We start from the raw sequence: 26,554 nt of genomic DNA on the forward strand, positions 1-26,554 counted from the left end.
GCTTCGTTGTCTGGCGGGAAACACTTCACCAAGATAGACCTGGCGCAGGCGTACTTGCAGATGGAGGTTGAAGAAGAGTCACGCCAGTACCTCACGATCAACACGCATAGAGGTTTGTACCGGTATAATAGGCTGGTTTTTGGAGTGGCATCGGCTCCGGCAATTTGGCAGAGGGCCATGGAGCAGGTATTACAGGGAATTCCAGGCACACAATGTTACCTGGACGATATTCTGATTACAGGTGATGGTGATGAAGAACACCTCGCAAACTTGGAACTGGTGCTCAACAGACTGAAAGAGTATGGACTTAGAGTTAATCGGCAGAAATGTGAGTTCTTTCAGAAGCGGATCTCGTACTGTGGTCATGTCATTGACCGGGAGGGGCTTCATAAGTCTCCTGACAAGATAGAGGCAGTTGTAAAGGCTCCCGCTCCGGATAATGTCTCTCAGTTGAGGTCGTTTCTGGGATTGATTAACTATTACCATAAGTTTCTCCCAAATCTATCCACGGTACTGCACCCGCTGAATGCTCTTTTACAGAAGGGGGTACCATGGGAATGGAGCGAAAACTGTAAGAAGGCATTTTGCAAAAGCAAAGAATTGATCACCTCAGAGGAAGTGTTGGCTCACTTCAACCCGACACTGCCTATTCGGTTAGCTTGTGATGCTTCTCCATATGGTATTGAGGCAGTACTCTCACACAAGTTGCCAAATGGCATGGAAAGGCCAGTCGCGTTTGCATCCAGATCATTGACCTCCGCTAAGCGCAACTTTGCGCAGATCGATAGGGAGGCTCTCAGCCTTGTATGGGGAGTGAAGAAGTTTAATCATTACCTGCAGGGCCAAAAATTCACACTTCTGACAGACCATCAGCCGTTGGTATCCATTTTTAACCCTAAGAAGGGTGTTTCGGTGATGACAGCACAGCGACTCCAGAGATGGTCCCTTTTCCTAGGGGCACATCAATATCAAATAGAATTCAAAGGTATAAAGCAGCATGGCAATGCTGATGGGCTGTCGCGCCTGCCACTACCTGAAGCAGAAGAGACGACGAAAGTTGACCCTGTTGAGCTATTTCATTCGACCATCATCGAGTGTTTACCAGTCACCAATGCAAGTATTGAAAGAGAAACCAGGAACGACCCGACACTGTCCCGAGTTTACGAGGTGACAGTGAAGGGATGGCCAACACATGGTGATCCTCTGTTACCGGCATTCTCGGCAAGGCGAGACCAGCTGTCCGTCTGCCATGGTACTTTGATGTACGGGACAAGAGTGATTATTCCTCCCAAGTTACGGGAAAGAGTTCTAAAGGAACTGCATGAAGGTCATCTGGGGGGAGTTAAGATGAAAAGTCTTGCTAGGGCTTATGTATGGTGGCCGGGCATTGACCAACAGATAGAGGAGTTGACAAAAAGCTGCGCTGGGTGCCAAAACGTGCAAAATGCACCTCCGATCGCACCGCTACACCCATGGGAATGGCCTTCAGCCCCATGGCAACGCGTACATATTGACTTTGCTGGTCCATTCATGGACTCCATGTTCCTAATTGCGGTGGACGCACATTCCAAATGGCCAGAAGTGATCAAGATGAATACCACTACTTCAGAAAAGACAATTGCGGTGTTAAGAACAATATTCGCAAGGAACGGATTGCCAGAACAGATATGTTCGGACAACGGACCACAGTTCGTGTCGGAAGAATTCCAAAAATTCTTAAAGAAGAATGGGGTGAAACATTATACCTCTGCCCCATATCATCCGGCGACAAACGGGTTGGCCGAGAGATTTGTCCAAACATTCAAAAAGGCAATAAAGGCCATGAACGATGATCAGATTCCGTTACAACACAAGGTGGACAATTTCCTAATGGCATATCGAAACGCCGCTCATGCAGTGACTAACCAAAGTCCTGCCGTGATGTTTTATAACAGGAGGTTGTGGTCCAGGTTGGACTTGTTAAAACCAAATGTGCGGAGGGAAGTGGAAAACAAACAGTTCCGGCATATTAATAACAAGTCCACTCGAAGTTTCGACGTAGGACAACCAGCGTTGGCAAGGGGCTATGGAAACGAAAAATGGCAGTCCGGAACAATTCGGGCCAGACAAGGACCTCTGATGTACACAGTAGATATTGGTAACAATGTGATAAGGCGTCATGCAGATCAACTGGTAGAATCAAGAGCAAGGGTCGAACCCATGGTTGTGACAGAGACAACTGTGGAAGACGTTAATGAACCTGAAGCATCTACCTCGGCAGGGACTGTACCTGATGATGACGTCCAATACATAGGAAACCAACAAGAAGAGTCACCTCAGCAACAAGAATCAGAGACCACTGAAAGGCGTTATCCAAACCGAATCAGAAGGCCTCCTGAGAGACTGAACCTTTGAACTGTTTATACCTGAAGTTATATATGTATATATGTTATGATGTTATGTTAAATGGGGATATGACTGTTAAGCTAAAAAGGGAGGATTGTGGTGTATGTAACCTGTTCCACCTTAAGAGAACTTAAGCCTGTTCCACCTTAAGAGATGTACGACTTTCTCTGGCTGCTGTATACGTAATACCGGTGGTGACCACCGGTATATAAGTACTGTGTAGTGATATTGTATTTTAGTATAGTCCTGACCTCCAACTAGTAAAGACCTGTTGAACTTTGTTCTTGTAGTCTGTGTCAGTAATTAATCTTAATACAACTGGAACACACAGACTTAACATTATCCCTGGTGTCCTGGCCAATATGTATCCCTCAACCGACATCACTAAAAACGAATTATCCGGTCATGTGTCTCACTGTGGGATCCTGCTGTGCGCCCACTGGCTGCCTACATTACAACACTTCAAAAGTATCTAATTGGCTGTGAAGTGCTTTGGGACGACCTGATGTCAAAAAAAACGGTGCACGTTCTTTCTGTAACGCACAGACGCGGGGCTCTGGATAGGCCCACGCTGATCTACATTGTCTCTCCACCACAAGCCACGTTCCTTCTCGAGTCACCACCCCCCGCCAACATCCCACTAAAAGAACATCAGGCGTTTTAGGCTTAACTCCGGCCAATCCCGTCTGGCAGCCGGTGTGGTTACAGCAAGGAAGTTCGACCGAGTTAACTCTGGCAGTCCTTCAGCGCAAACGAGCTCAGCGAGTCTGGATACATCTCAATGCAACATAGAATCATAGAAAGTTACAGCATGGAAGGAGGCCATTTCAGCCCAGCGTGTCCGCGCCGGTCAATAAAGAACTATCCAGCCTAATCCCACTTCCCAGCTCTAGGTCCGTAGCCCTGCAGGTTACAGCATCCCAAGTGCACATCCAAGTACTTTTTTTAATGCGGTTAGAGTTCCTGCCTCTGCCACCCTTTCAGGCAGTGATTGCCAGACCCCCACAACCCTCTTGGTGAAGAAATTTCCCCTCAAATCCCCTCTAAACCTTCCACCAATTACTTTAAATCAGTGCCCCCTGGTTTTTGACCCCTCCGCTAAGGGAAATGGGTCCTTTCTATCCACTTTATCTCGGCCCCTCATAATTTTATAACATATACAAATACATCCTGACTCTGTGCTGTCACATTAGTTAGACGTTCCTGGCAGGAAACTGACAAGATAAAAAATCTCTCGCCAAATAACGGTCATGAAACTTGAAGGTCCCCTAATGTGTCCCTCCTTCTGGCATTGCCAAGTGCTGCTGTATCTTGAAGCCTGGAACTTCAAAGTTCTCTGACATTTCTTTGAATGAAGGGGACTCTCTGATGGAAGGATTTGAAAAGCTTTAATGAAAATCGAGTCCGTTTCAGCAAAAGAAAAGCTGCACAGCTAGGAGAGAGAGACCGGCCCCAACAATCAAAGGTCGCTACATCAAAACACTGGTGGTTCAGTCAGGACTGAAGGACTGAAATCAACCCACGCCCTGCCCGCCAAGAACCAAGCAGTGGTATCAGGGCACTTAGAAAATCATAAAATGATTAGGCAGAGTCAACATGGTTTTAGGAAAGGGAAATCGTGTTTGACACATTTATTTGAGTTTTTTGAGGATGTAACTAGCAGGGTAGATAAAGGGGAACCAGTGGATGTAGTATATTTGGATTTCCAAAAGGCATTCGATAAGGTGCCGCATAAAAGATTATTACGCAAGATAAAGGCTCATGGGGTTGGGGGTAATATACTAGCATGGATAGAGGATTGGTTAACGGACAGAAAACAGAGAGTAGGGATAAACGTGTCTTTTTCAGGTTGGCAGGCTGTAACTAGTGGGGTGCTGGAAGGATCAGTGCTGGGGCCTCAGCTATTTACAATCTATATTAATTAAATAGATGAAGGGACCGAGTGTAATGTATCCAAGTTTGCTGATGATACAAAGCTAGGTGGGACAGTAAGCTGTGAGGAGAACACAAAGGCCGCGATTTCACCATCGAAGGCGGGATCATGGAGGGAGAGGTCGTTTGCAGGTCCTGGTCCCGCTCCTGGCTCCAGCCACTCTGTGAAAAGGATTTTCCGATGATTGGGCTTGTTAAGCCTGCCCTGCGTGTTTGCCGGCCATTTAACAGGAAGCGGGTCTGATGATGTCATTTGATGACGCGTCATCAGCCGGTTTCCTTAAAGGGACCACGGCCACACTGAGTTTGACAGTTGTTCGGTCAGTGTTCTACAGCATTGAGATGCTGCAAACACTGACAATCACTGCACAAAGGTGCATGGCTACACCAAGGCTCCCACATCACTCCCTCCATATGAAGGGGATTGACAGGGTAGATGGTGAGAGGAGAGGACATATAAATTGGCTAGAAAAAGTAATAATCCTGAGGATTGGGAGCAGTTTCGGAGTCAACAAAGGAGGACAAAGGGATTAATTAAGAAAGGGAAAATAGAATATGAGAGTAAGCTATCAGGGAACATAAAAACTGACTGTAAAAGCTTTTATAGATATGTGAAGAGAAAAAGATTAGTGAAGTCAAGCGTAGGTCCCTTACAGTCAGAATCAGGGGAATTTATAATGGGAAACAAGGAAATGGCAGACCAACTAAATACATACTTTGGTTCTGTCTTCACAAAGGAGGACACAAATAACCTCCCAGTGATGCCAGGGAACATAGGGTCTGATGAAAGAGAGGAACTGAAAGAAATCAGTATTTGTAGGAAAATGGTGTTAGGAAAATTGATGGGACTGAAGGCCGATAAATCCCCAGGGCCTGATGGTCTACATCCCAGGGTACTTAAGGAAGTGGTCCTAGAGATAGTAGATGCATTACTGGTCATCTTCCAGAACTCGATAGACTCTGGAACGGTACCCATGGATTGGAGGGTAGCTAATGTTACCCCACTATTCAAAAAAGGTGGTAGAGAAAAAGCGGGGAATTATAGACCGGTAAGCCTGACATCGGTAGTGGGGTAAATGCTAGAGTCTATTATAAAAGATGTAATAGCAGAGCACTTGGAAAGCAGTGACAGGATCGGACAAAGTCAACATGGATTTACAAAAGGTAAATCATGCTTGACTAATCTACTGGAATTTTTTGAGGATGTAACTGGTAAAATAGATAAGGGAGAACCAGTGGATGTGGTGTATTTGGACTTTCAGAAAGCTTTCGATAAGGTCCCGCACAAGAGATTAGCGTGCAAAATTAAGGCACATGGGATTGGGGGCAAGGTATTGACTTGGATAGAGAACTGGTTGGCGGACAGAAAGCAAAGAGTTGGAATAAACGGGTTGTTTTCCGAGTGGCAGGCAGTGACTAGTGGGGTACCGCAAGGATCGGTCCTAGGACCCCAGCTGTTCACAATATATATTAATGATCTGGACGAGGGAATTGGATGTAATATCTCCAAATTTGCAGACGACACAAAGCTGGGTGGGAGGGTAAGCTGCGAGGAGGATGTCGGGAAACTCCAGTACGATTTGGACAGGTTGGGTGATTGGGCAGAAACATGGCAAATGCACTATAATGTGGATAAATGTGAGGTTATCCACTTTGGTGGCAAAAACAGGAAGGCAGATTATTATTTGAACGGCAATAGATTGGGAGAAGGGGAAGTGCAAAGAGACCTGGGTGTCCTTGTGCACCAGTTGCTGAAGGTAAGCATGCAGGTGCAGCAGACGGTTAAGAAGGCAAATGGTATGTTGGCCTTCGTAGCAAGAGGGTTTGAGTACAGGAACAAGGATGTCTTGCTACAGTTGTACAGGGCCTTGGTGAGACCGCACCTTGAGTATTGTGTGCAGTTTTGGTCACCTTACCTGAGGAAGGACATTCTTGCCATGGAGGGGGTGCAGCGAAGATTCACCAGGCTGATACCTGGGATGGCAGGAATGACGTATGAGGAGAGATTGTGTCGATTGGGCTTATACTCACTGGAGTTTAGAAGATTGAGAGGGGATCTCATCGAAACCTATAAAATTCTGACAGGTCTGGACAGACTAGATGCAGGAAGGATGTTTCGGATGGCCAGGGAGTCCAGAACCAGGGGTCATAGTCTAAGGATAAGGGGTAAGCCATTTAGGACTGAAATGAGGAGGAATTTCTTCACCCAGAGAGTGGTGAACCTGTGGAATTCTCTGCCACAGAGGGCGGTGGAGGCCAGTTCATTAAATATATTCAAGAAAGAGTTGGATATATTTCTTGAGGCTAAAGGGATCAAGGGATATGGGGAAAAGGCAGGGACAGGGTACTGAATTTGGATGATCAGCCATGATCTCATTGAATGGCGGAGCAGGCTCGAGGGGCCGAATGGCCTACTCCTGCTCCTATCTTCTATGTTTCTATGTCTATGTTTCTATATTTCCCCTGGCTGGAGTTTCTAGAACCAGGGGTCAGATTCTCAGGATAAGGGGTCGGCCATTTAAGACTGAGATGAGGAGGAATTTCTTCACTTAGAGGGTTGTGAATCTTTGGAATTCTCTGCCCCAGAGGGCTGTGGATGCTGAGTCTTTGAGTATTTTCAAGGCTGAGATAGATAGATATTTGGACTCTAGGGGAATCAAGGGATATGAAGATCGGGCAGGAAAGTGGAGTTGAGGTCGATGATCAGCCATGATCTTATTGAATTGCGGAGCAGGCTCGAGGGGCCGTATGGCCCACTCCTATTTCTTATGTTCTTGTGTTAACCGTCACTTCCACTCCGAGTCCTGGCCAATATTCATCCCTCAACCAGCAGCACTAAAACCGATGATTCATCCTTGGCATCACCAGATCAGAGGGTGGAAATTCTGCCCCCGCTTTAGCCCCATCATGACCCCATATCTAATCCTGGGGGTTGGGGTCATTACCAGAAGGAGATAGGTCCTCAAGCCAATAGCAACACAACAGGGCCCCCTCCACCCCTGAGAGCACCTAGGGTGCAGCCTTTGGAAAGACAGGACACCCCTTACCATTCAGCAGGACACTGTGTGGCACCCAGAGAAGGAAGGTGCAGTGCTGGGCTCACTTACTGGACTCTCAGATAACTTCACCGCATGTCTCATCAATCTTTCTCTTCATATTTTTCAAGAACGTCTGAAGTAGGAGCCTCTGGCATGACACCCAGGCGCACAAAACTCTTTGACTTAGACCTTCAAGTAAGCTGGACTCCCTGGGTGCTCTTACCAGCAAGCCTACCAGGTATATCACTTGTGCCACCTAGAGTGGTGGCACTGGCACTGAGTGCCAGCTCTCTCACCCCCAGGACCAGTGCCTCAAGAAGTTCAATGAGCTCACCAGGACAGGCAAGGTAACGCACCAGCCATTCTCCCTTTTCTTGCTAAGTCACTCTGGGCTTCAAAAGACTCCTCGTGCTCTAAAAGGAAGACTTGCACAACTAACTCTCAGGACAGCAGCACATTCCAGGCCTCCGATCGTTCCCCTCCGAGCACTGTGCCAGTAGAATGTAGGAGGTGACACCAAGGCTGCTGAGGAATGAGCTCCAGAGATGCCAGCAGTGTCTTCCTGCCAGGAACCAGCTGCCCTGAGATAAGAGTCACCTCACGTGTGTCAGCTGTGGCTCAGTGGGTAGCACCTTCACCTCTGAGCCAGAAGATCATGGGTTCAAGACCCACTCCAGAGGCTTGCGCAGAAAATCTAGGCTGATATTCCAGTGCAGTGCTGAGGGAGAGCTGCACTGTCAGAGGTGCTGTCTTCCAGATGAGATGTTGAACCGAGGCCTCAAATACCCTCTCAGGTAGTTGCGAGACTCAGTCTACCGCACGCACCAACATCACCATGAGCCGCTCAGCCTTCCGGCAAAAGGGACAGCCCCAGAGTGACAAATAAAACAGAATTTCTGCCTCCAGCAACAAACCTTTATAACTGCAGTTGCGATCCTTCAACAGGGCAGCAGCAGAAGTCAAGGACACTTATATTCAAGTAGAATGAGTCACACAACCCCCATTTATTCAGGAAATCTACTGACTGATGAAGTACGCGCTGGTAAACAGCTGGATGTGGCCGAGTCCCACATCTGTAAGTGGCCTACACATCTCACTCCTCCTTCAATCAGGTCTTCCCTCTCACACCTGACCTCTGTTTTTCTACAGCCACCTGCAAGAACTGAAATCAACCTGTTCAGTTACTGTCGGGAGGCATAAACGTTTTGTAGCGAGACTGAGCTGTGACGCTGGAAAGTAATGGAAGCCTTCAAGCACCATAACGTCAGGGATTCCATTCTGTACCAGACAACTATGACCCTCCAAAGTCCTTCTAACTTTTGATATGAAGGCACCTTGATTATGTCCAACGATCTATGCTGTAATGTTGGCATTTCGCCGCACTCCAGCGTTTGTACTGGATGCTGAAGCGCTGATTGATAGACACGGTGAACACGGCTCCTCTTGACTTTGCCGGGTGTGGGGCGCGAGCCCTCTTTTCCCTCCCCTCGTTCTGCAGCAAAGGCCAAGAAATGCAGCTGTCGGGGCCCCTAAGGAGCAGGAAACCAGGTCGGAAGAAGCTTCTGAAGCCCCAAAACATGGAGTCATTCACCAAATATAACAAAAGAAAAGTCATGACACTTTCTCTCACAATGGAAAACAATGAGTTTCAATGGAAGCTTTATTTCCACTTAGGGCAAAGGGTCATTGGCAGGAATGCCTTGCTTGCAATCCAAAATCTCATGCTATGAAACAAACAACCCATTCACCATTCTGGATATGAGCAACATTTTAGACTGAATTGATAAGGAAGCTGGCGGGGGGTTTACCAGAACCACTTGCTTTCTGAAAGGCGCTATATAAATGTAGGTTCCATCGTCCAGGGTATAAACACAATATTAGACACAGATGATGGCAAAGGACCAACTTTACTGACAGAGGATTTTGGCTGAGTTCCCCTTTATTGTTCTGGCAGACAGTGTGGTGTTACGTGTGCTTTGATAGTACAGACCAGTACAGTGCCATCTTGGAAGGTCGTCGTCGTACGTGTCCTCACACTGTTCCCTTTGGGGAACTGTATGAAGTGGTGGAAGGATTTCTGGCCGCATTAACGCTCCTTTTCTTGGAAGGTGAAGTATGTACATTGTAATACAGCATTGCACAGTACACCAGTGGCTTTGAGCCCAAGATCAGCCATGATCTTATTGAATGGCGGAGCAGGCTCGAGGGGCCAAGTGGCCTATTCCTGCTCCTATTTCTTATGTTCTTATGTTCCCAACTCAGTCTCCACCACAAGCAGATGCAGAGGGACCTGCGTCCTTACACAAAACCCAGGTAGACGCTCTGGACATCAACACGGGAAGGACAAGAGCTGGGTTTGGTGCAAGGATTCATCCTTCCAACAACCTCATCACGAATTGGGAACCTTGAGCCACGGCGTCTCAGTCTTTGCACCACACTAACAACAGCTCGTCATCCACCTTGAGCGCGTTTATTTCCACGCGCTTACATCATCACATACCAGCGTCAACAATTATTCACAGCTAATCCTCAAAATTCTGTAACATTTAAGGAGCGGTTTCAGAAAATAATTCAGCATTAGGCCTTACCTAAAATCTTCTGCCATCCTGGGTACGCACTGACAAAAGAAAATGGCCGTTTCCCATCCCCCACGCCACGACGGAAGGGGCCATTTTGAGAATTGTCACGGCGCAAATTGATTAGTGATGACATTGCTTCGCCAAAATCAAACTCCTCTTGCATCAAACTGTTTCACAAAACCCTTGCGTTGTACCTTGTAACCGCCCCTCCCGCAAAACGCATCAGGCAGCCATTATCAACACTAAGCATGCTGGGAAATTGACAAGCTTACTTCCCCCGCCCCTCCCCCATTCCAACAATGCACAAAAGTCTCTTCAGGGTCACCACACAGAGTTACAATCTGAGTTGCGGCCAAACCTTTGATTACCGGTCAACTCCATCCGACTTTTACTTCCGATGATGTGAAAGGTCACCTGCCACTTTAATTTTTTTTTCCGTACAACAAGCCCGATTTGTTGTTCATTTATTTCCCCTCCCCCCTCCTTCTAATTGGACCCATTCTTTACAACAGTAAAGCTCTGTTGCCTCACTCCCTGCGAGTCACCCGAATGTTCTGCGGCCATCTATTCCAATCTGCGTGCAGCGATAAACACCTCGCCAGAGGCAACCTGCCTCGGCTGGAATTGGCGGAAGATGCGGGGATGTGACCTGTACAGCCTCATCCTCCTGGAGTCAATGGCAAGCAGTGGTGCGGGGGTGGGGTCACTTTAACCTGACTCGAGGGAGGAAACCCATGGGATCGGGTTGAAGGCCAGTTTTACACCTTTGGTAGGCTCTCTACACGGGAGTCCTCCCTTGTTCTATCGGGGACTTGGCCTGGAGGAGTTGCACGGAGCAGTCCCGTGCAATATGGTTTTAAATAGGTTCACGGACTCCCAGGCCGCCTGCATTTTCTGCGGCCTGGAGGAGTCCGTGTTTCATGTCTACGTGGAATGTGAGAGGTTGCAGCCCCTCTTTCATTACCTGAAGGGGCTGCTCCTCGATTTTTGGTTGCACTTCAGTCCCATGCTCTTGATCTACGGTCTACGGAGAGGAGCGGGCAGGTTGGAGGACCTCCTCGTGGGCCTGCTCCTCGGCCTGGCTAAAAAAGCCATCAATTGGTCCAGGCAGCGGGCGGTCGAGGGGGTCGTTCAGCCAGATTGCCTGCCTCTCTTCCGCAGCCATGTTCGCGCCCGGGTGGCCCTGGAGATGGAGCACGCGGTGTCCGCCGGCACGCTTGAGTATTTCTGCGACCGGTGGGCGCCGCGGGGACTGGAGTGCATAATAAATTCGGACAACCAAATTTTAATTTGATTTGTTTAAGTTTCATTTGAAGTTTTTGTTAATTTACAGATAATTTGTTTACGTACCCAAATTGAAAGATTACACCTTCGGTAGGGAGCAAAACTGGGTGGGGAACAAAACCAGCATTGGACCCAATCCCGTCAGCGTCCCGACGAGCGGTTCGGTTAAAATTGCCCCCATTGTCACAAGAAGTGAAAGGGGCAGGGATGGCAATTGTATTCCAATATATTTTAAAAATCAGAAAAAAATTCAAACACATATTCAACATACTGTTTGTTTTTGAAGAGGATGTGAAGATAAAAAGCTTGCTATACAAAATTCTGAAGAACAGAGATATACGAGGCTTGAGCGTAAGCACAGATGACTTACCTGTCATTTCTTTTAACACTAGCCCACTATAATGGTAAATGACCTTTCCGATTACTCACACTAGGCTGAGTCGGCACTCAATTAGTGCTGGAACTTTGTGTTAACTAGTTGCTAACCTCTTTTTTTGTGTTGCTGTATAAAGCAGTGACAATTAGGCATTGTGTACTTACACAGTCTCGTCATTCAGAAACTCCAGCTCCCCGTAGGCGTCCTCATAGTCCACTCCACCTCCCCTGGCCGTGCCTTCCACAGTCCTGTAGGGTATGATTACAGTCCCACGAGCTCCAGAGGTCCTCAGCACCTTCAGTTCCATCACGCCAACGCTCTCGCTCACGTGGTAAACCTTGTCTTCAAATGTGAAGATGCCAGCATGGTCATCGTCCAGGATTGTCACCATAGCAACCAAAGGGGCAACAAGACGCCCTTTGGGATACTCTATTGGATCTGAGTCAAACATGCCTTCGGCATCTCCACTTCGGAGGTTCCCAAGACGAACAAAGAAGTGTTCATCTTCCTCAAATATATCATCGTCAATTATGCCCACGGTGATCTCTTTTGCTGTTTCACATGGTTTGAAGATCAGGGTGCCTTCGCTGTATTCATAGTCCGAGCCTGCGTTGGCTGAGCCGTCTTCTGTTCGATAGTCTACGTAAAAGGTGCTGTTCTGCTCCCCGCCTTTGCACACCACGGTCAGAGTGACAAGCCCACAGTTCTCGAGGCACTGGTAATTGGCAGGCTCAAAGCAGATGTTGCTGCACATCTCTTCCGCTGGGTCAGGCTTCGACTCCTGAAGGTTTGTTGTCCTCTTTGCATGATCAGCAGCGTGCTTCTTCAAGATGTTGCCTGCGCCGGTCATCATCCTGGTAGCCTGAATGCGGTAGAAGGCCCTGCTCTTTTGTTGATGGAGCAGGGCATAGTAGTTGGCCATCTCGACCAGATGTTCCAGCTCTCGATCCGGATACTTTTGCTTGAGGTCTTTAAGGATTCGGATGGCTTCCTTGCGACTCTCGTCTAAGTCTTTGGCTTCCAGAGTGATCACGGTTCCATCAGGAAGGACACTGTCTCCATGCTCCAGCATCATTTTCCCATCCATCTCGATCCCCTTGGGGAGCTCTCCCTCAGTCTCTATGATGATGCCTGTACGCTTGTCGGCACGGTATCTTTTGTAGACATACTTGTAGAAGAGTAGCCTCTTATCAGCGATCCAAGCGAAGACTACACAAACTGGGAAGAACATGAGAGTCAACAACCCTTCCCAAACTTGGACGACACCGGGGGAGAAAACGGCCAGGATCAGGTACATCCAGATATAGGCGAAAATGCTCCACGAGGCAGTGACGAAAAACACACGCAAGTGCTTGACTCTCCGAACTTCACCCTCAGGGATGCAATTGACGCACACGGCGATGATGACAAACATGTTGAAGGCTGCGCTGCCGACAATCGTGCCAGGTCCCAGTTCTCCGGCGTGGAAGCCGTGGCCACACACCTCGATGAGCGACAAGAGAATTTCCGGCGCGGAGGAGCCTAGAGCCATTAGGGTCAAGTTGGACACAGTCTCGTTCCAGATGCGAACGGTGGCTATGCTGGTCTCCCCGTTGGGTTTAGTGATGGTGATCTCTTTCTCCTGCGAAGTGATGACTTCAATTGACGCCATGAAGCGATCAGCTATGATGGAGACACCAAGGAACATGTACATCATGGCAACAAAGTAGACAATCGCCCTGGCAACTTTGTCTCCAAAGGATGGGTTTTGTGGGTACCATATTGGGAGTATGATCCCGAGGTTACATTGGAAAGACCCAAAACATGACGAATTGGGCAGGTCAACAGGGTCTTCTGTGTCAGTCCCTTCTGCCTCCCAAATGGTCATCATGAATATGGTGACCATGAGCCCAGACCCCAGGAGAGGGGACAGGAAGGTTCTCCACTGTAACTTGGCCATTGGCGTGGATTGGGCGGAGCGAATAACCTTGATTTCAGGATCTCCCAACCTTCAGTTGCCTGTAAAAAGAGATAAAAGGAAACTGTTAATATTGTTACACTTCAAGGCATGGCAGCTGGGACATGAAGATTTTACTCAATTAAATCAGACAAATATTTGGTTCAACTGTAATCACTACAGAAAATAATTTGAAGGATCTGTCATTTTGCAATGAAGTCTCTTACAAGACGTTAATTCCTATGTTTAAACATGGGATTGATTGATGTCGATCCAAGTCACAGTCACACGACTCGTGCAATAATAATGTGTTTGAACAGTTTCAAAGCGAGAATCCAGATCCTTATTTCAAAATTGACAATGCGCAGCTGAATTGTTCCATGCCCCGGAATTGGCAGCATATTTACACCTGGATTACTATCTTAGAAAAATCAACTGTAATAACATAAAACCCCTTTAATTCTGGGTATATTTAAAGGAGGCCATGCTGTCTTAGTGAGTGCAATTCAGGTAAGAACTCATGCAGGCTTCAGAACTGTTACAGCAGCATAATTGAACTGCAAGCTTATTTAGGAAAGACTTGCATTTATATAGCACCTTTCACGACCTCAGAACATCCCAAAGTGCTTGACAGCCAATGAAGTACTTTTGAAGTGCAGTAATGTAGGAAATGTGGCAGCCAATTTGTGCACAGCAAGGTTCCACAATCAGCAATGAATTAAATGACCAGAAAATCTGTTTTTTTTAGTGATGTTGGTTGAGGGATAAATATTGGCCCCAGGACACGGGGGTCTAACTCCCCAGCTCTTTTGCGAAATAGTGCCAGGGGATCTGTTACATCCACCCGAGGGTAGACAGGGCCTGGGTTTAATATCGCATCCAAACGACAGCACCTCCGACAGTAGCACTCCCTCAGGACTGCATTGCTGTGTCAGCCTAGATTACGTGCGCTCAACTGGGATTTGAGCTCACAGCCTTTTGACTCTGGAGGTCAGAGAGCTAACCACTGACCCAGGGCTGACACCCATTTCTGATCATGGTCTTCTGAACTACATTGGTGAGGTGGTCCTTGGAGGTAAGTGTGCGATCTAGAGTTAGTCCCAGAGCTACAGGCTTTGGGTCATGTGCCAGCGAGTCACTGGTCTAAGTCTCCATGCTCACAAATAATCACAGATGGCTGCCATGCCTCAGTTCAAATTGTCATCAATCTTTTTAAAGTCTCTCTCTCTCTCTCTCTCTTGAAACCAGGCAGGTGTCATCTGCATACTTGAATGGCCCAGAGATTGCTGGCAGCAGGTCATTTGTAAATATGCTAAAAAGAGTTGGAGCAAGAAGATTCCTGAGGGGATCCGTTCTTCTGCATCCTTCAGGTGCTCAGCGTATCTCCTGGCCTCACCTGGAATTGTCTGCCTCGGAAAAGTCACGTCCATAGTCATAACAACCCTTCGATATCTTGAGCAGCAGGCCAGACTGCCAGTGGATATCATACTGCTGTCAAGTCAAGAAACACAGACCCTGTCATCTTCTGCTGTAAACCATTTCCGTAGGCTGCATGTAGAGACACCAATGCTGTCATGGACAGATGCATCTGTCCATGACAGCATTGGTAACAGTGACCACCGCACAGTCATTGTGGAGACGAAGTCCCGTGTTCACACTGAGGACACCCTCCATCGTGTTGTGTGGCACTACCATCATGCTAAATGGGAGAGATTCAGAACAGATCTAGCAGCTCAAAACTGAGCATCCATGAGGCACTGTGGGCCATCAGCAGCAGCAGAATTGTATTCCACCACAATCTGTAACTTCATGGCCCGGCATATCCCTCACTCTACCATTACCACCAAGCCAGGGGACCAACCCTGGTTCAGTAAGGAGTGTAGAAGAGCATGCCAGGAGCAGCACCAGGTGTACCTTAAAATGAGGTGCCAACCTGGGGAAGCTGCAACACAGGACTACATGCATGCTAAAAAGTGGAAGCAGCATGCTTTAGACAGGGGTAAGTGATCCCACAATCAATGGATCAGATCAAAGCTCTGCAGTCCAGCCACATCCAGTCGTGAATGGTGGTGCACCATTAAACAACTAACAGGAGGAGGAGGCTCCATGAATATCCCCATCCTCAATGATGGTGGAGCCCAGCACGTGAGTGCAAAAGACAAGGCTGAAGCGTTTGCAACCATCTTCAGCCAGAAGTGCCGAGTGGATGATCCATATCGGCCTCCTCCTGAGGTCCTCACCATCATAGAAGCTAGTCTTCAGCCAATTCGATTCACTCCACGTGATATCAAGAAATGGCTGAGCGCACTGGATACAGCAAAGGCTATGGGCCCCAACAATATCCCGGCTATCGTGCTGAAGATTTGTGCTCCAGAACTAGCCGCGCTTCTAGCCAAGCTGTTCCAGTATAGTTACAACACTGGCATCTACCCGACAATGTGGAAAACTGCCCAGGTATGTCCTGTCCACAAAAAGCAGGACAAATCCAATGACTGCCCTTGACATCAAGGCAGCATTTGATCGAGTCTGGCATCAAGGAGCCCTAGTAAAACTGAAGTCAATGGGAATCAGGGGGAAAATGCTTCACTTGCTGGAGTCATACCTAGCACAAAGGAAGATGGTTGTGGTGGTTGAAAGTCAATCATCACAGCCCCAGGACATCGCTGCAGGAGTTCCTCAGGGCAGTATCCTAGGCCCAACCATCTTCAGCTGCTTCATCAATGACCTTCCCTCCAACATAAGGTCAGAAATGGCGATGTTAACTGATGACTGCACAGTGTTCAGCGCCATTCACAACTCCTCAGAAAATGAAGCAGTCCATGCCCGCATGCAATAAGACCTGGATAATGTTCAGGCTTGGGCTGACAAGTGGCAGGTAACATTCGTGCCACAGGAGTGCCAGGCAATGACTATCTCCAACAAGTGAGAGTCTAACCACCTCCCCTTGACATTCAACGGCATTACCATCACCGAATCCCCCAACACTAACATCCTGGGGGTCACCATTGACCAGAAACTTAACTGGACCAGCCACATAAATACTGTGGCAACAAGAGCGGGTCAGAGGCTGGGTATTGTGCGGCGAGTGTTGCACCTCCTGATTCCCCAAAGCCATCTACAAGGCACAAGTAAGGAGTGTGATGGAATACTCTCCACTTGCCTGGATGAGTGGAGCTCCAACAACACTCAAGAAGCTCGACACCATCCAGGACAAAGCAGCCCGTTTGATTGGCAACCCATCCACCACATTAAACATTCACTCCCTCCACCACCGGCACACCGTGGCTGCAGTGTGTACCATCTACAAGATGCACTGCAGCAACTCAACAAGGTTTCTTCGGCAGCACCTCCCAAACCCACGACCTCTTCCACCTAGAAGGACAAGGGCAGTAGGCGCACAGGAACAGCACCACCTCCAAGTTACCCTCCAAGTCACACACCATCCTGACTTAGAAGTATATCGCCGATCCTTCATTGTCGCTGGGTCAAAATCCTGGAACTCCCTCCCTAACAGCACTGTGGGAGTACCTTCACCATATGGACTGCAGCGGTTCAAGAAGGCAGCTCACCACCACCTTCTCAAGGACAATGAGGGATGGGCAATAAGTGCTGGCTTTGCCAGCGGCGCCCACATCCCATAAAGGAATTTAAAAAACACAAATCTCGGCCAGAATGAATATGATTGGGTAATTCCCCCCCATCAATCCTGCATGCTGTAAGTGACTGGGATTGGTTTTATGCACATAATTGTGTAACCACCCTCCACTCACTGTATTTTGCTGGTGAAATAATCCTGCTTTTATCGGGAGACTGTGCTGTAGTTTCGGTCATGAGTCCTGTTTGCTCTAGTTGTAGAGACTTTGTTTAAGTAGACACTGTTTGCTAAGTGAACAGACATTGTTTGCTATAAAATAGACTGTCTGATGTGAGTCCCGCTGTAAGTCCCGCCCTGCCTCCAGAAATCGGGCTGGTCACTCTTCAGAGCTGCGTCTACTGTGGGTCTCACTCTTTGCAAATTAGTTACCCCAGAAGTGTGTACACACAGCTCAGAAGTGTTATTGGACAGTAGCTTGCTGGGAGGGGATGGTCCCTCGCTGGTTTTGATACTATTTTATGTGGCTCAGTGTCAAATTTTGTCGATTAATTTTCCTGTGAAGCGCCTTGGGACATTTTACTACATTAAAGGCGCTGTATAAATGTAATATCTGTACTGCACTGGGATAGCTTGCATAGCCCTGGGAATAGCTGTAATGCACTGGGAATATCTGTACGGCCCTGGGAATATCTGTAATGCACTGGGAATATCTGTACTGCCCTGCGAATATCTGTAATGCACTGGGAATATCTGCACTGCCCCAGAAGATCTTTACTGCCCTGGAATATCTGTACTACTCTGGAATATCTGTACTGCCCTGGGAATATCTGCACTGCCCTGGGAATATCTGCACTGCCCTGGAATATCTGTACTGTCATCGGGAATATCTGTTCTGCCCTGGAATATCTGTACGGCTCTGGGAATATCTGTACTGGCCTGGAATATCTGCAATGACCTGGAATATCAAAACTGCCCTGAAAATATCTGTACTGCCCTGGGAATATCTGTACCACCCTCGGAATATCTGTACTGCCCTGGGAATATCTGTACTGTCCTGGGAATATCTGTACTGCTCTGGGATTGCCTGTACAGCTCTGGGAATATCTGTACTGCCCTGGGAATATATGTACTGCCCTGGGAATATCTGTACTGCCCTGGGAATATCTGTACTGACCTAGGAATATCTGTACTGCCCTGGGAATATCTGTACTGCCCTGGGAATATCTGTACTGCCCTGGGAATATCTGTACTGACCTAGGAATATCTGTACTGCCCTGGGAATATCTGTACTGCCCTGGGAATATCTGTACTGACCTAGGAATATCTGTACTGTCATGGGAATATCTGCAATGCCCTGGAATATCTGTACTGCCCTGGGAATATCTGTACTGCCCTGGAAATATCTGTACTGCTCTGGGGTTGCCTGCACAGCCATGGGAATTTCTGTAATGCACTGGGAATATCTGTACTGCCCTGGGAATATCTGTACTGTCCTGAAATATCTGTACTGCCCTGGGAATATCTGTACTGCTCTGAGATGGCCTGTATAGCCCTGGGAATATCTGTACTGCCCTGGGAATATCTGTACTGACCTGGGAATATCTGTACTGACCTGGGAATATCTGTACTGCCCTGGGAATATCTGTACTGCCCTGGGAATATCTGTACCACCCTCAGAATATCTGTACTGTCCTGAAATATCTGTACTGCCCGGGAATATCTGTACTGACCTGGGAATATCTGTACTGCTCTGGGAATATCTGTACTGCCCTGGGAATATATGTACTGCCCTGGGAATATCTGTACTGCCCTGGGAATATCTGTACTGCCCTGGGAATATATGTACTGCCCTGGGAATATCTGTACTGCCCTGGGAATATCTGTACTGCCCTGGGAATATCTGTACTGCCCTGGGAATATCTGTACTGCCCTGGGAATATCTGTACTGCCCTGGGAATATCTGTACTGCCCTGGGAATATATGTACTGCCCTGGGAATATCTGTACTGCCCTGGGAATATCTGTACTGCCCTGGGAATATCTGTACTGTTGTGGCGGAGCCACTAAGGGACTCCGATCAATTGTATATAATTCCCTTTAATAATATGTTAGCTTTAGCCTGAGTCTGTATCTTTGTTTTCACTGTTTACATGTACAGAGCGCGATCACTTTAATAGCGCGGGTAAACGCGATGACGTCACGCCGTTCATCACGTGATACCCCACTGGCGGGAAAAACGTGATGATGTCATGACGTCAGCCACGGGACCACCCAAGCAGTCCTCGTGGAGCCTCCGCACTGACTAGACCTATATTCGATGTTCTCCTGTAATTATCCGTTAAACTCTGTTAGTTTTCATTAAACCTCGTTTATTTGATCGCCTGAGTGGACCTCAGTCTTTTGATAGGAACTAGACATTCCTACATTGGTGACCCCGACTTTTGCGAACGGTTTTCGCAGAAGTTACTGAACATGGAAACGAACGCCATTGCTTTGAAGCTACCACAGTTCTGGGAGCAACAGCCAGCCGCGTGGTTCATCCAGGCTGAAGCCCAGTTCACAATCAGGAACATAGTTGCGGATCGGACCCGTTACTATTACATGGTCTCCGCCCTCGATAACGTCACAGCCTCGTGGATCGTCAGCCTGCTTGGTAATCCACCAGAAGATTGCAAGCATGAAACGATAAAGGCGCGATTGTTACAGGTCTTCGGGCTCACGAAGTCGGAGCGCGCCCGCCGGCTGCTCGCTATGCCCGGCCTCGGGGACTCCAAGTCGTCCGAGCTCATGAGCCAAATGCTCATGCTCCTGGGCTCCGAACCAGAATGCTTTCTCTTCAGGGAGCTATTCCTCAGCCAGCTACCGGAGCAAGTACAGGATGCCCTAGCCAGGTCGGAAGTCACAGACTGCGCAGAGCTGGCTGCCGAGGCGGACAAGATTTTTGCGGTGACACAGCAGTACTGCGCTGCCACGAGGCGCCCATCCCCCACAGACGCTGCTCCAGCCCCTCAACCTGCAGGGTTGTGCTCCTACCACGCCCGTTTTGGCGCGAAAGCAAGATGCTGCCGCCCTCCCTGCAGCTTTTCGCTCAAAAAAACCCAGCAGCAACCCTGTCGAAAGAGGACCGGTTATAACGAGTGCTCCGCGGCTGTGATGGCTCGGTAATTCAGGAAAACTCCTCTTCATCACCGACTCCCTATCTGGTCGACGTTTCCTCTGCGACACTGGGGCGCAGTGTAGCATCTTACCCGTGTCAAATCTTGATATACAAGCTGGGGGGCACGGCCTCTCCCTCGAGGCAGCTAATGGCGGGGCCATTCAGACCTTCGGAAGACGGCGGGTCCAGGTGTGCTACGGCGGCCAGCGGTTTTACTGGGATTTCATCACGGCCAAAGTCTCTCAAGCCATCCTCGGGGCAGATTTTTGTGCGCCAACGGCCTCCTGGTGGATGTAAGGCACCGCCGGTTGACCAATGTGGCCACTTTTCACTCCATCCTGTGCCACCGCGGTAACGCCGTGTCGCGCTCTGTCTCCTGTGCGTTCCCACCTCCGGATGACTTCACTCACCTCCTCGGAGATTTTCCGGACCTGACCAGACCCACTTTCTCTTCCACGGCCACGAAACATGGTGTCGAACATCACATCACCACTACTGGCTACCCGGTCTACGCACGGGCCCGGCGCCTCGAACCTGGCAAGCTCGCGGCTGCGAAAGCGGAGTCCGACACGATGGAGCGGCTAGGGATTATTCGCCGGTCAAATAGTCCCTGGTCTTCGCCTCTCCACATTGTTCCGAAACCTGGTGGCGGATGGCGGCCTTGCGGCGACTACCGACGCCTGAACAACGCCACTACTCCTGATCGGTACCCGATCCCTCATATTCAGGATTTCTCTGCACATTTGGCGGGAAATACCATTTTTTCAAAAGTCGACCTTATCCGTGGCTACCACCAGGTCCCCGTGCAACCACAAGACGTCCCGAAAACTGCAGTCATCACCCCATTCGGCCTGTTTGAATTTCTGCAGATGCCATTTGGATTGAAGAACGCTGCACAAGCTTTCCAGCGCTTGATGGACTCCGTGCTTCGGGACCTCAAGTTTCTATTCGTCTACCTTGATGACATCCTCATCGCCAGCCCTAATAAAGAGGAGCACATCTGCCATTTACGCACCCTCTATAGATGCCCCAGTCAACACGGCTTGATCATCAACCCGGCCAAGTGCCAGTTCAGCCTGCAGCAGATTGATTTCTTAGGCCATCGCATCACATCAGACGGCGCAATTCCCCTGCAAACGAAGGTGGAGGCAGTTACTTCTTTCCTGTGCCCGCAAACTGTCAAGGCCCTGCAGGAGTTCCTCAGGATGGTAAATTTTTATCACCGGTTCGTCCCTAATGCAGCTCTGCTCATGCAGCCCCTGTACGAGGCCCTCAAGGGCAAGTCCGGCAAGGATCCGATTAGCTGGACAGTCGACATGGAGCGGGCGTTCGTCGACACAAAAGGCGCCTTAGCCAACGCAACCATGCTGGCGCACCCGCTGCCAGGTGCCACCATCGCCCTTACCACCGACGCGTCAGACTATGCCATCGGCGCAGTGCAGGAACAGTGGGTGCATGGGACGTGGCAACCGCTGGCGTTTTTCAGCCGTCAACTACGGCGAAACGAACGGAAGTACAGCACGTTCGACCGGGAGTTGCTGGCCCTTTTCCTGGCCATCCGCCATTTCCGGTTCTTGCTAGAGGGACGTCCGTTCACGGCTTTTGTGGACCATAAGCCACTAACGTTCGCTATGGCCAAGACCGCCAAACCGTGGTCAGCTCAACAACAACGTCAGTTGACATTTATCTCCGAATTCACCACTGATATTCAGCATATGTGCGGTAAAGACAACCTGGTGGCGGATTGCCTCTCCCGCGCGACCGTTCATGCAGTCCAGCTCGGCATCGACTATGCCCTCATGGCTGTGGATCAAGCCTCGGATCCGGAAGTCCAATCTTACAGAACCAACCCCTCTAACCTCCAAGCGGCCGACGTCAAATTCCATGGCGCGGGCACTACGCTACTCTGCGACGTCTCCGTAGGAGATCCTCGCCCTATCGTGCCGGTTGCCTGGCGCCGAAAAGTTTTTGACGCCATACACGGGTTGTCGCACCCTGGCATGAAGGCCTCGCAACGGCTGATGTGTCCAAATTCGTGTGGCGGGGCATGCACATAGATGTCCGCGACTGGGCCAACACCTGCGTGGTCTGCCAAAAGGCCAAGGTGCAGCATCATGTCAAGGCTCCATTGGCCACTTTCGCTGTTCCGGAATGTAGGTTTGATCATGTGCATGTGGACCTGGTGGGGTCACTTCCGCCTTCGCACGGGTTTACTCATCTTCTTACAACCGCACCACTCGATGGCCTGAGGCGGTTCCTTTGTCATCCACCACTTCCACAGACGTCGCCAGGGCATTCATCTCCTCTTGGGTCGCCCGTTTCGGGGTACCGGCGGACATCTCGTCTGATCGTGGGCTGCAGTTTTCTTCTGAGCTCTGGAACGCTGTGGTTCAGGGGCTCAGCGTCAAGCTACATCGCACCACTGCCTACCATCCACAGGCGAACAGCCTGTGTGAACGATTCCACAGGTCGCTCAAAGCCGCACTGCGAGCCAGCCTTCAAGGCGCGGGCTGGGTGGACAGGCTTCCATGGGTCCTTTTGGGTCTTCGTACGGCACCTAAAGAAGATCTTCAATCGTCCTCGGCGGAGCTCATATATGGCCAGCCGCTATGCATACCAGGGGATTTCTGTTGTGTCTCCTTGTGTTCTTTTACTATAAATAATAGACACTTTTAGTTACTGCTTTTACTAGCTGTATTTCTGCTTTGTTTCTGTCCTGCCGCATGGTGCAGAGTGATACAAGATGTTCGACGCTGCACTGTGCACTGCCCGTGCACAGTGTGCCACATAGCAATATAACTACACCATACCAAAGTAGTTCCATACCAAAGTAGTTCCATTTAACAATGTGATACTATAACAATGTAACATCCCTCTTTCTTAAAAAACTAAAACATGAAATTTAACAATTTAAATTAACAAATATTATATCTAAACTATTATCAACTACAAAGAATCGTGAGTTTTTTTTTGTTCGCGATATTGCTCAGGTGGTTGGATGTTGTCCCTCCATCTTGTGGATTTGGTGGTGACCATTCCTCTCTGCGGTGTTTTGGTGTGTTCCGCTCTCGTTGTTGTTGTTGCTGTCGCCTTTGGAGTTGGAGTGTGCATGCTCGTGGTTGTTTGATTTGTAGCGCTTGTTTCTGGTGTTGTACTGCTTGTAGTAAGTAGCTGGTGTTGTCAATGTTGCTGATGTTGTCTGCTGCTTATCCAGTTCAGGTGAAGGTCTGATGTGGAGTCTGTTCCGTCTGTATTGGTTACCAGGTTCAGTCTCTACGAAGTAGGATCTTGGAGTATCAGCTTTTCCAATGACCTTGGCTGGATTCCAGGTTTTCAACACCGGGTCTTGCACATGCACTGATTGTCCATTCAGCAATTCTGGTAGCGTCTTTGCATGTTTATCGTAATGTTTGCTTCCTACGATTTGTGCTTCTGCCAACTTCTGTCTGAAGTCCTCCTGGTCCTGGGGAGGGTGTATTTTTGCTGGTAGTGTAGTCTTAAACTTCCTCCCATTCAGCAATTCCGCAGGTGATTTCATGTCTGCTTTCAGTGGTGTTGATCTGAGTGATAGGAGGGCAAGGTCTTGGTCTTCCCCCATCTCACTACTTTTGATGAGAGTTCTCTTGACAGTCTGGATCTGTCTTTCGATGAACCCGTGTCCCCTTGGGAAATGTGGGGATGAGGTTACTATTTTGAACCCATACTTTTCTGCCAGAGCTCTGAATTCACTCGATGTGAACTGGGTTCCATTGTCACAGATTACCTTTTCCGGGATTCCTTGTTCAGCAAACAAGTTCTTTGCAATCCTGGTGGTAGTTGTGGCTCTCAAGTCTTTCATCCTTCTCACAAAAGGAAACTTGGAATAGTAATCTGCCACTATGAGATACCATTCTTGATTGCACATGAAGAGATCTGCCCCAACAGTGTGCCATGGTCTTGACGGTATTTCACTAGGTATCATCTCCTCTTTCTGTTGTGCATTTCTGTATTTCTGGCATATACCACATGCAGAGACCATCTGTTTGATATTTTTGTACATGCCTATCCAGTATACAGCTGATCTGGCTCTCAGCTTGCATTTCTCCATTCCCATGTGGCCTTCATGTATGAGATGGAGAAGTTCTGTCTGCATCGTCTTTGACACGATGATCCTCGATCCAGCAAGGAGAATACCGTCTTCTACTGCAATATCATCTTTAATCGTCCAGTATTGACGAATTGTCGCCTGTACCTGCTGGATTCTCTCCGGCCACCCCTGTATTACTTGTTGTGTGAGTAGTTGCAACTCCTCATCTTTGCTAGTCTCATCTCTGATTTGACTGAGCTTTGTAGGGGTAACATTCACTAGGTGGTGGATTTTTACTGTTAGGCCCTCCACCTCGTGTTTCTCATATGGTGACAATCGAGACAACGCATCTGCTAGCACCATTTCCTTTCCTGGCTTATATTTAAGCGTGAAGTCATAGCTTTGGATCTTTAGAAGTAGTCTTTGCGTCTTGCAGGCGCTTTGCACAGATTCTTCTTATAGATCTGTTCTAGTGGACGATAGTCACTCTCTATTGTAAATCGCCTGCCATATAGGTATGTATGGAATTTCTTGCATCTGTACACTACTGCTAATAGTTCTCTTTCTATGTTGGCGTATCTCGTCTCGGCTGGCGTCAAGGCCTTTGATGCGAAAGCTATCGGCTTTCCTTCCTGCACCAGAGCTGCCCCTAGTCCTCTGGTAGAAGCGTCTACTTGCAGAGTGACTGGTTTTCGTCTGTCATAATATGACAGACTTGTTTCTTTGCACAACAGTTCTTTAAATTGTTTGAAATTCCTTTCGTGTGATTCAGACCACTGGTATTCGGCATCTTCTTTCAATAGCTCTCTGAGATTTGTTGTATGTTCCGACATGTGTGGGATGAAAGAACTCATGTATTGGACCAAGCCAAGGTAACTCCTCAGCTCTTTCTTGTCTTTGGGTGGTTTCATTTCAGCAATCGCTGCAATCTTCTCTGGACTTGGCTTGAATCCCTCTGGTGTATAAATCATACCGAAGAATTGGCATTCCTTGACTTTAACTATGCACTTATCTGCATTTAACTTGATGCCAGCCTTCCCGGTACTCTCCATGGCCTCATGTAGGTGCATGTCATGGTCTCTTTCATCTGCTCCATAGATCTGAATATCATCAGCTATTCCTATAGCTCCTTCACAGCCTCTGTATGTCTCGTCTATTTTCTGTTGAAAGATATCTTGACTGACCTTTAGCCCGAATGGTAGCCGCAGGAATTTGTAACACCCAAATGGTGTGTTGAATGTTGTCAGTGTTGGTGATTCCTCATCCAACTTCACGTTCCAATATCCATTTCTGGCATCTAGTTTTGAGAAAACCTTGGCTCCTGCCAGTGATGGCATAATCTCCTCTAGCGTTGGGGTGGGATAGTGGTCCCTCTTTATCGCCTGGTTTAGATCTTTGGGGTCCAAACATATTCTGAGATGCCCGTTTGGCTTTTCTCGTACCACAATTGAGTTTACCCAGTCTGTGGGTTCAGTGACCTTTACGATCACTCCCTTTTCTTCCATCTCCTTTAGCTCTCTTTCAAGCTTCGCCTTCAGCTCGATGGATACTTTTCGTGGAGCATGGATAACGGGCTTTACCTCTGGATCGATGGTGATGTGGTATTGGAAATCTCCGAAACATCCCACTGTATCATCGAAACATTCCGGATACATGTCTATCAAATCTTTTTTACTCTTGATTTGTGGGCGGTTCTCCAGTGGGGTGTTGCTGTCTATCTTCAGTGGCGTTTCCGTCAGCTCGTGATGCACTGAGATCAATCTCAACTTCTCGCAGCTGTTTAATCCCAGGAACGCTGGCCCCTCAGTGTCGGTGACATAGAACATGCAGTTGATGTTCTTTCTTTTATGTGTCCCTTTGATAAAGGTTATTCCGAGTTGTTTAATCTCACTCCCTCCGTATGCTGTCAGCGTGACATTACTTGCCTTTAAACAACCATTTTTCAGGTAGCAATCTTCTCTCAGGTTTTCAGGAAAGATCTGCTGGTACAGTCTCAATGGGAGAATGTTGCTCTGAGCCCCTGTGTCCAGCTTCAACTTTTAAGTTGATGGTTTTGGGCCGACCTTTGATTTTTTTTTGATTTGGATGATGGTGTGCAATTCTATCCTCGGAGTATTTTCCGCTCTGGACATCTCGTGAAGCTGTATCTTTATGGTTTCGATGTTTCGTGCATTGTCGTGATCATCATCATCATCCTGCTCATCCAT

The 26,554-nt window shown here is 48.4% G+C and overlaps 1 protein-coding gene across 1 annotated transcript in view; it reads right to left on the reverse strand.

Moving 5' to 3' along the window:
• LOC147096879 (sodium/calcium exchanger 3-like) overlaps nt 1–26,554 on the reverse strand; it is a 715,867-nt gene that overhangs the window by 533,029 nt on the left and 156,284 nt on the right. Inside the window, exon 2 of the mRNA XM_085973580.1 lies at nt 11,759–13,592. Coding sequence (XP_085829706.1) covers nt 11,759–13,533 — 1,775 coding nt within the window. The 5' untranslated portion in view covers nt 13,534–13,592. The remainder of the gene's footprint in view (nt 1–11,758; nt 13,593–26,554) is intronic.

This window comes from Somniosus microcephalus, chromosome 34, assembly GCF_052327205.1.
Source record: "Somniosus microcephalus isolate GS21.2 chromosome 34, FLI_Smic_1.0, whole genome shotgun sequence".
Lineage (NCBI taxonomy): Eukaryota > Metazoa > Chordata > Chondrichthyes > Squaliformes > Somniosidae > Somniosus > Somniosus microcephalus.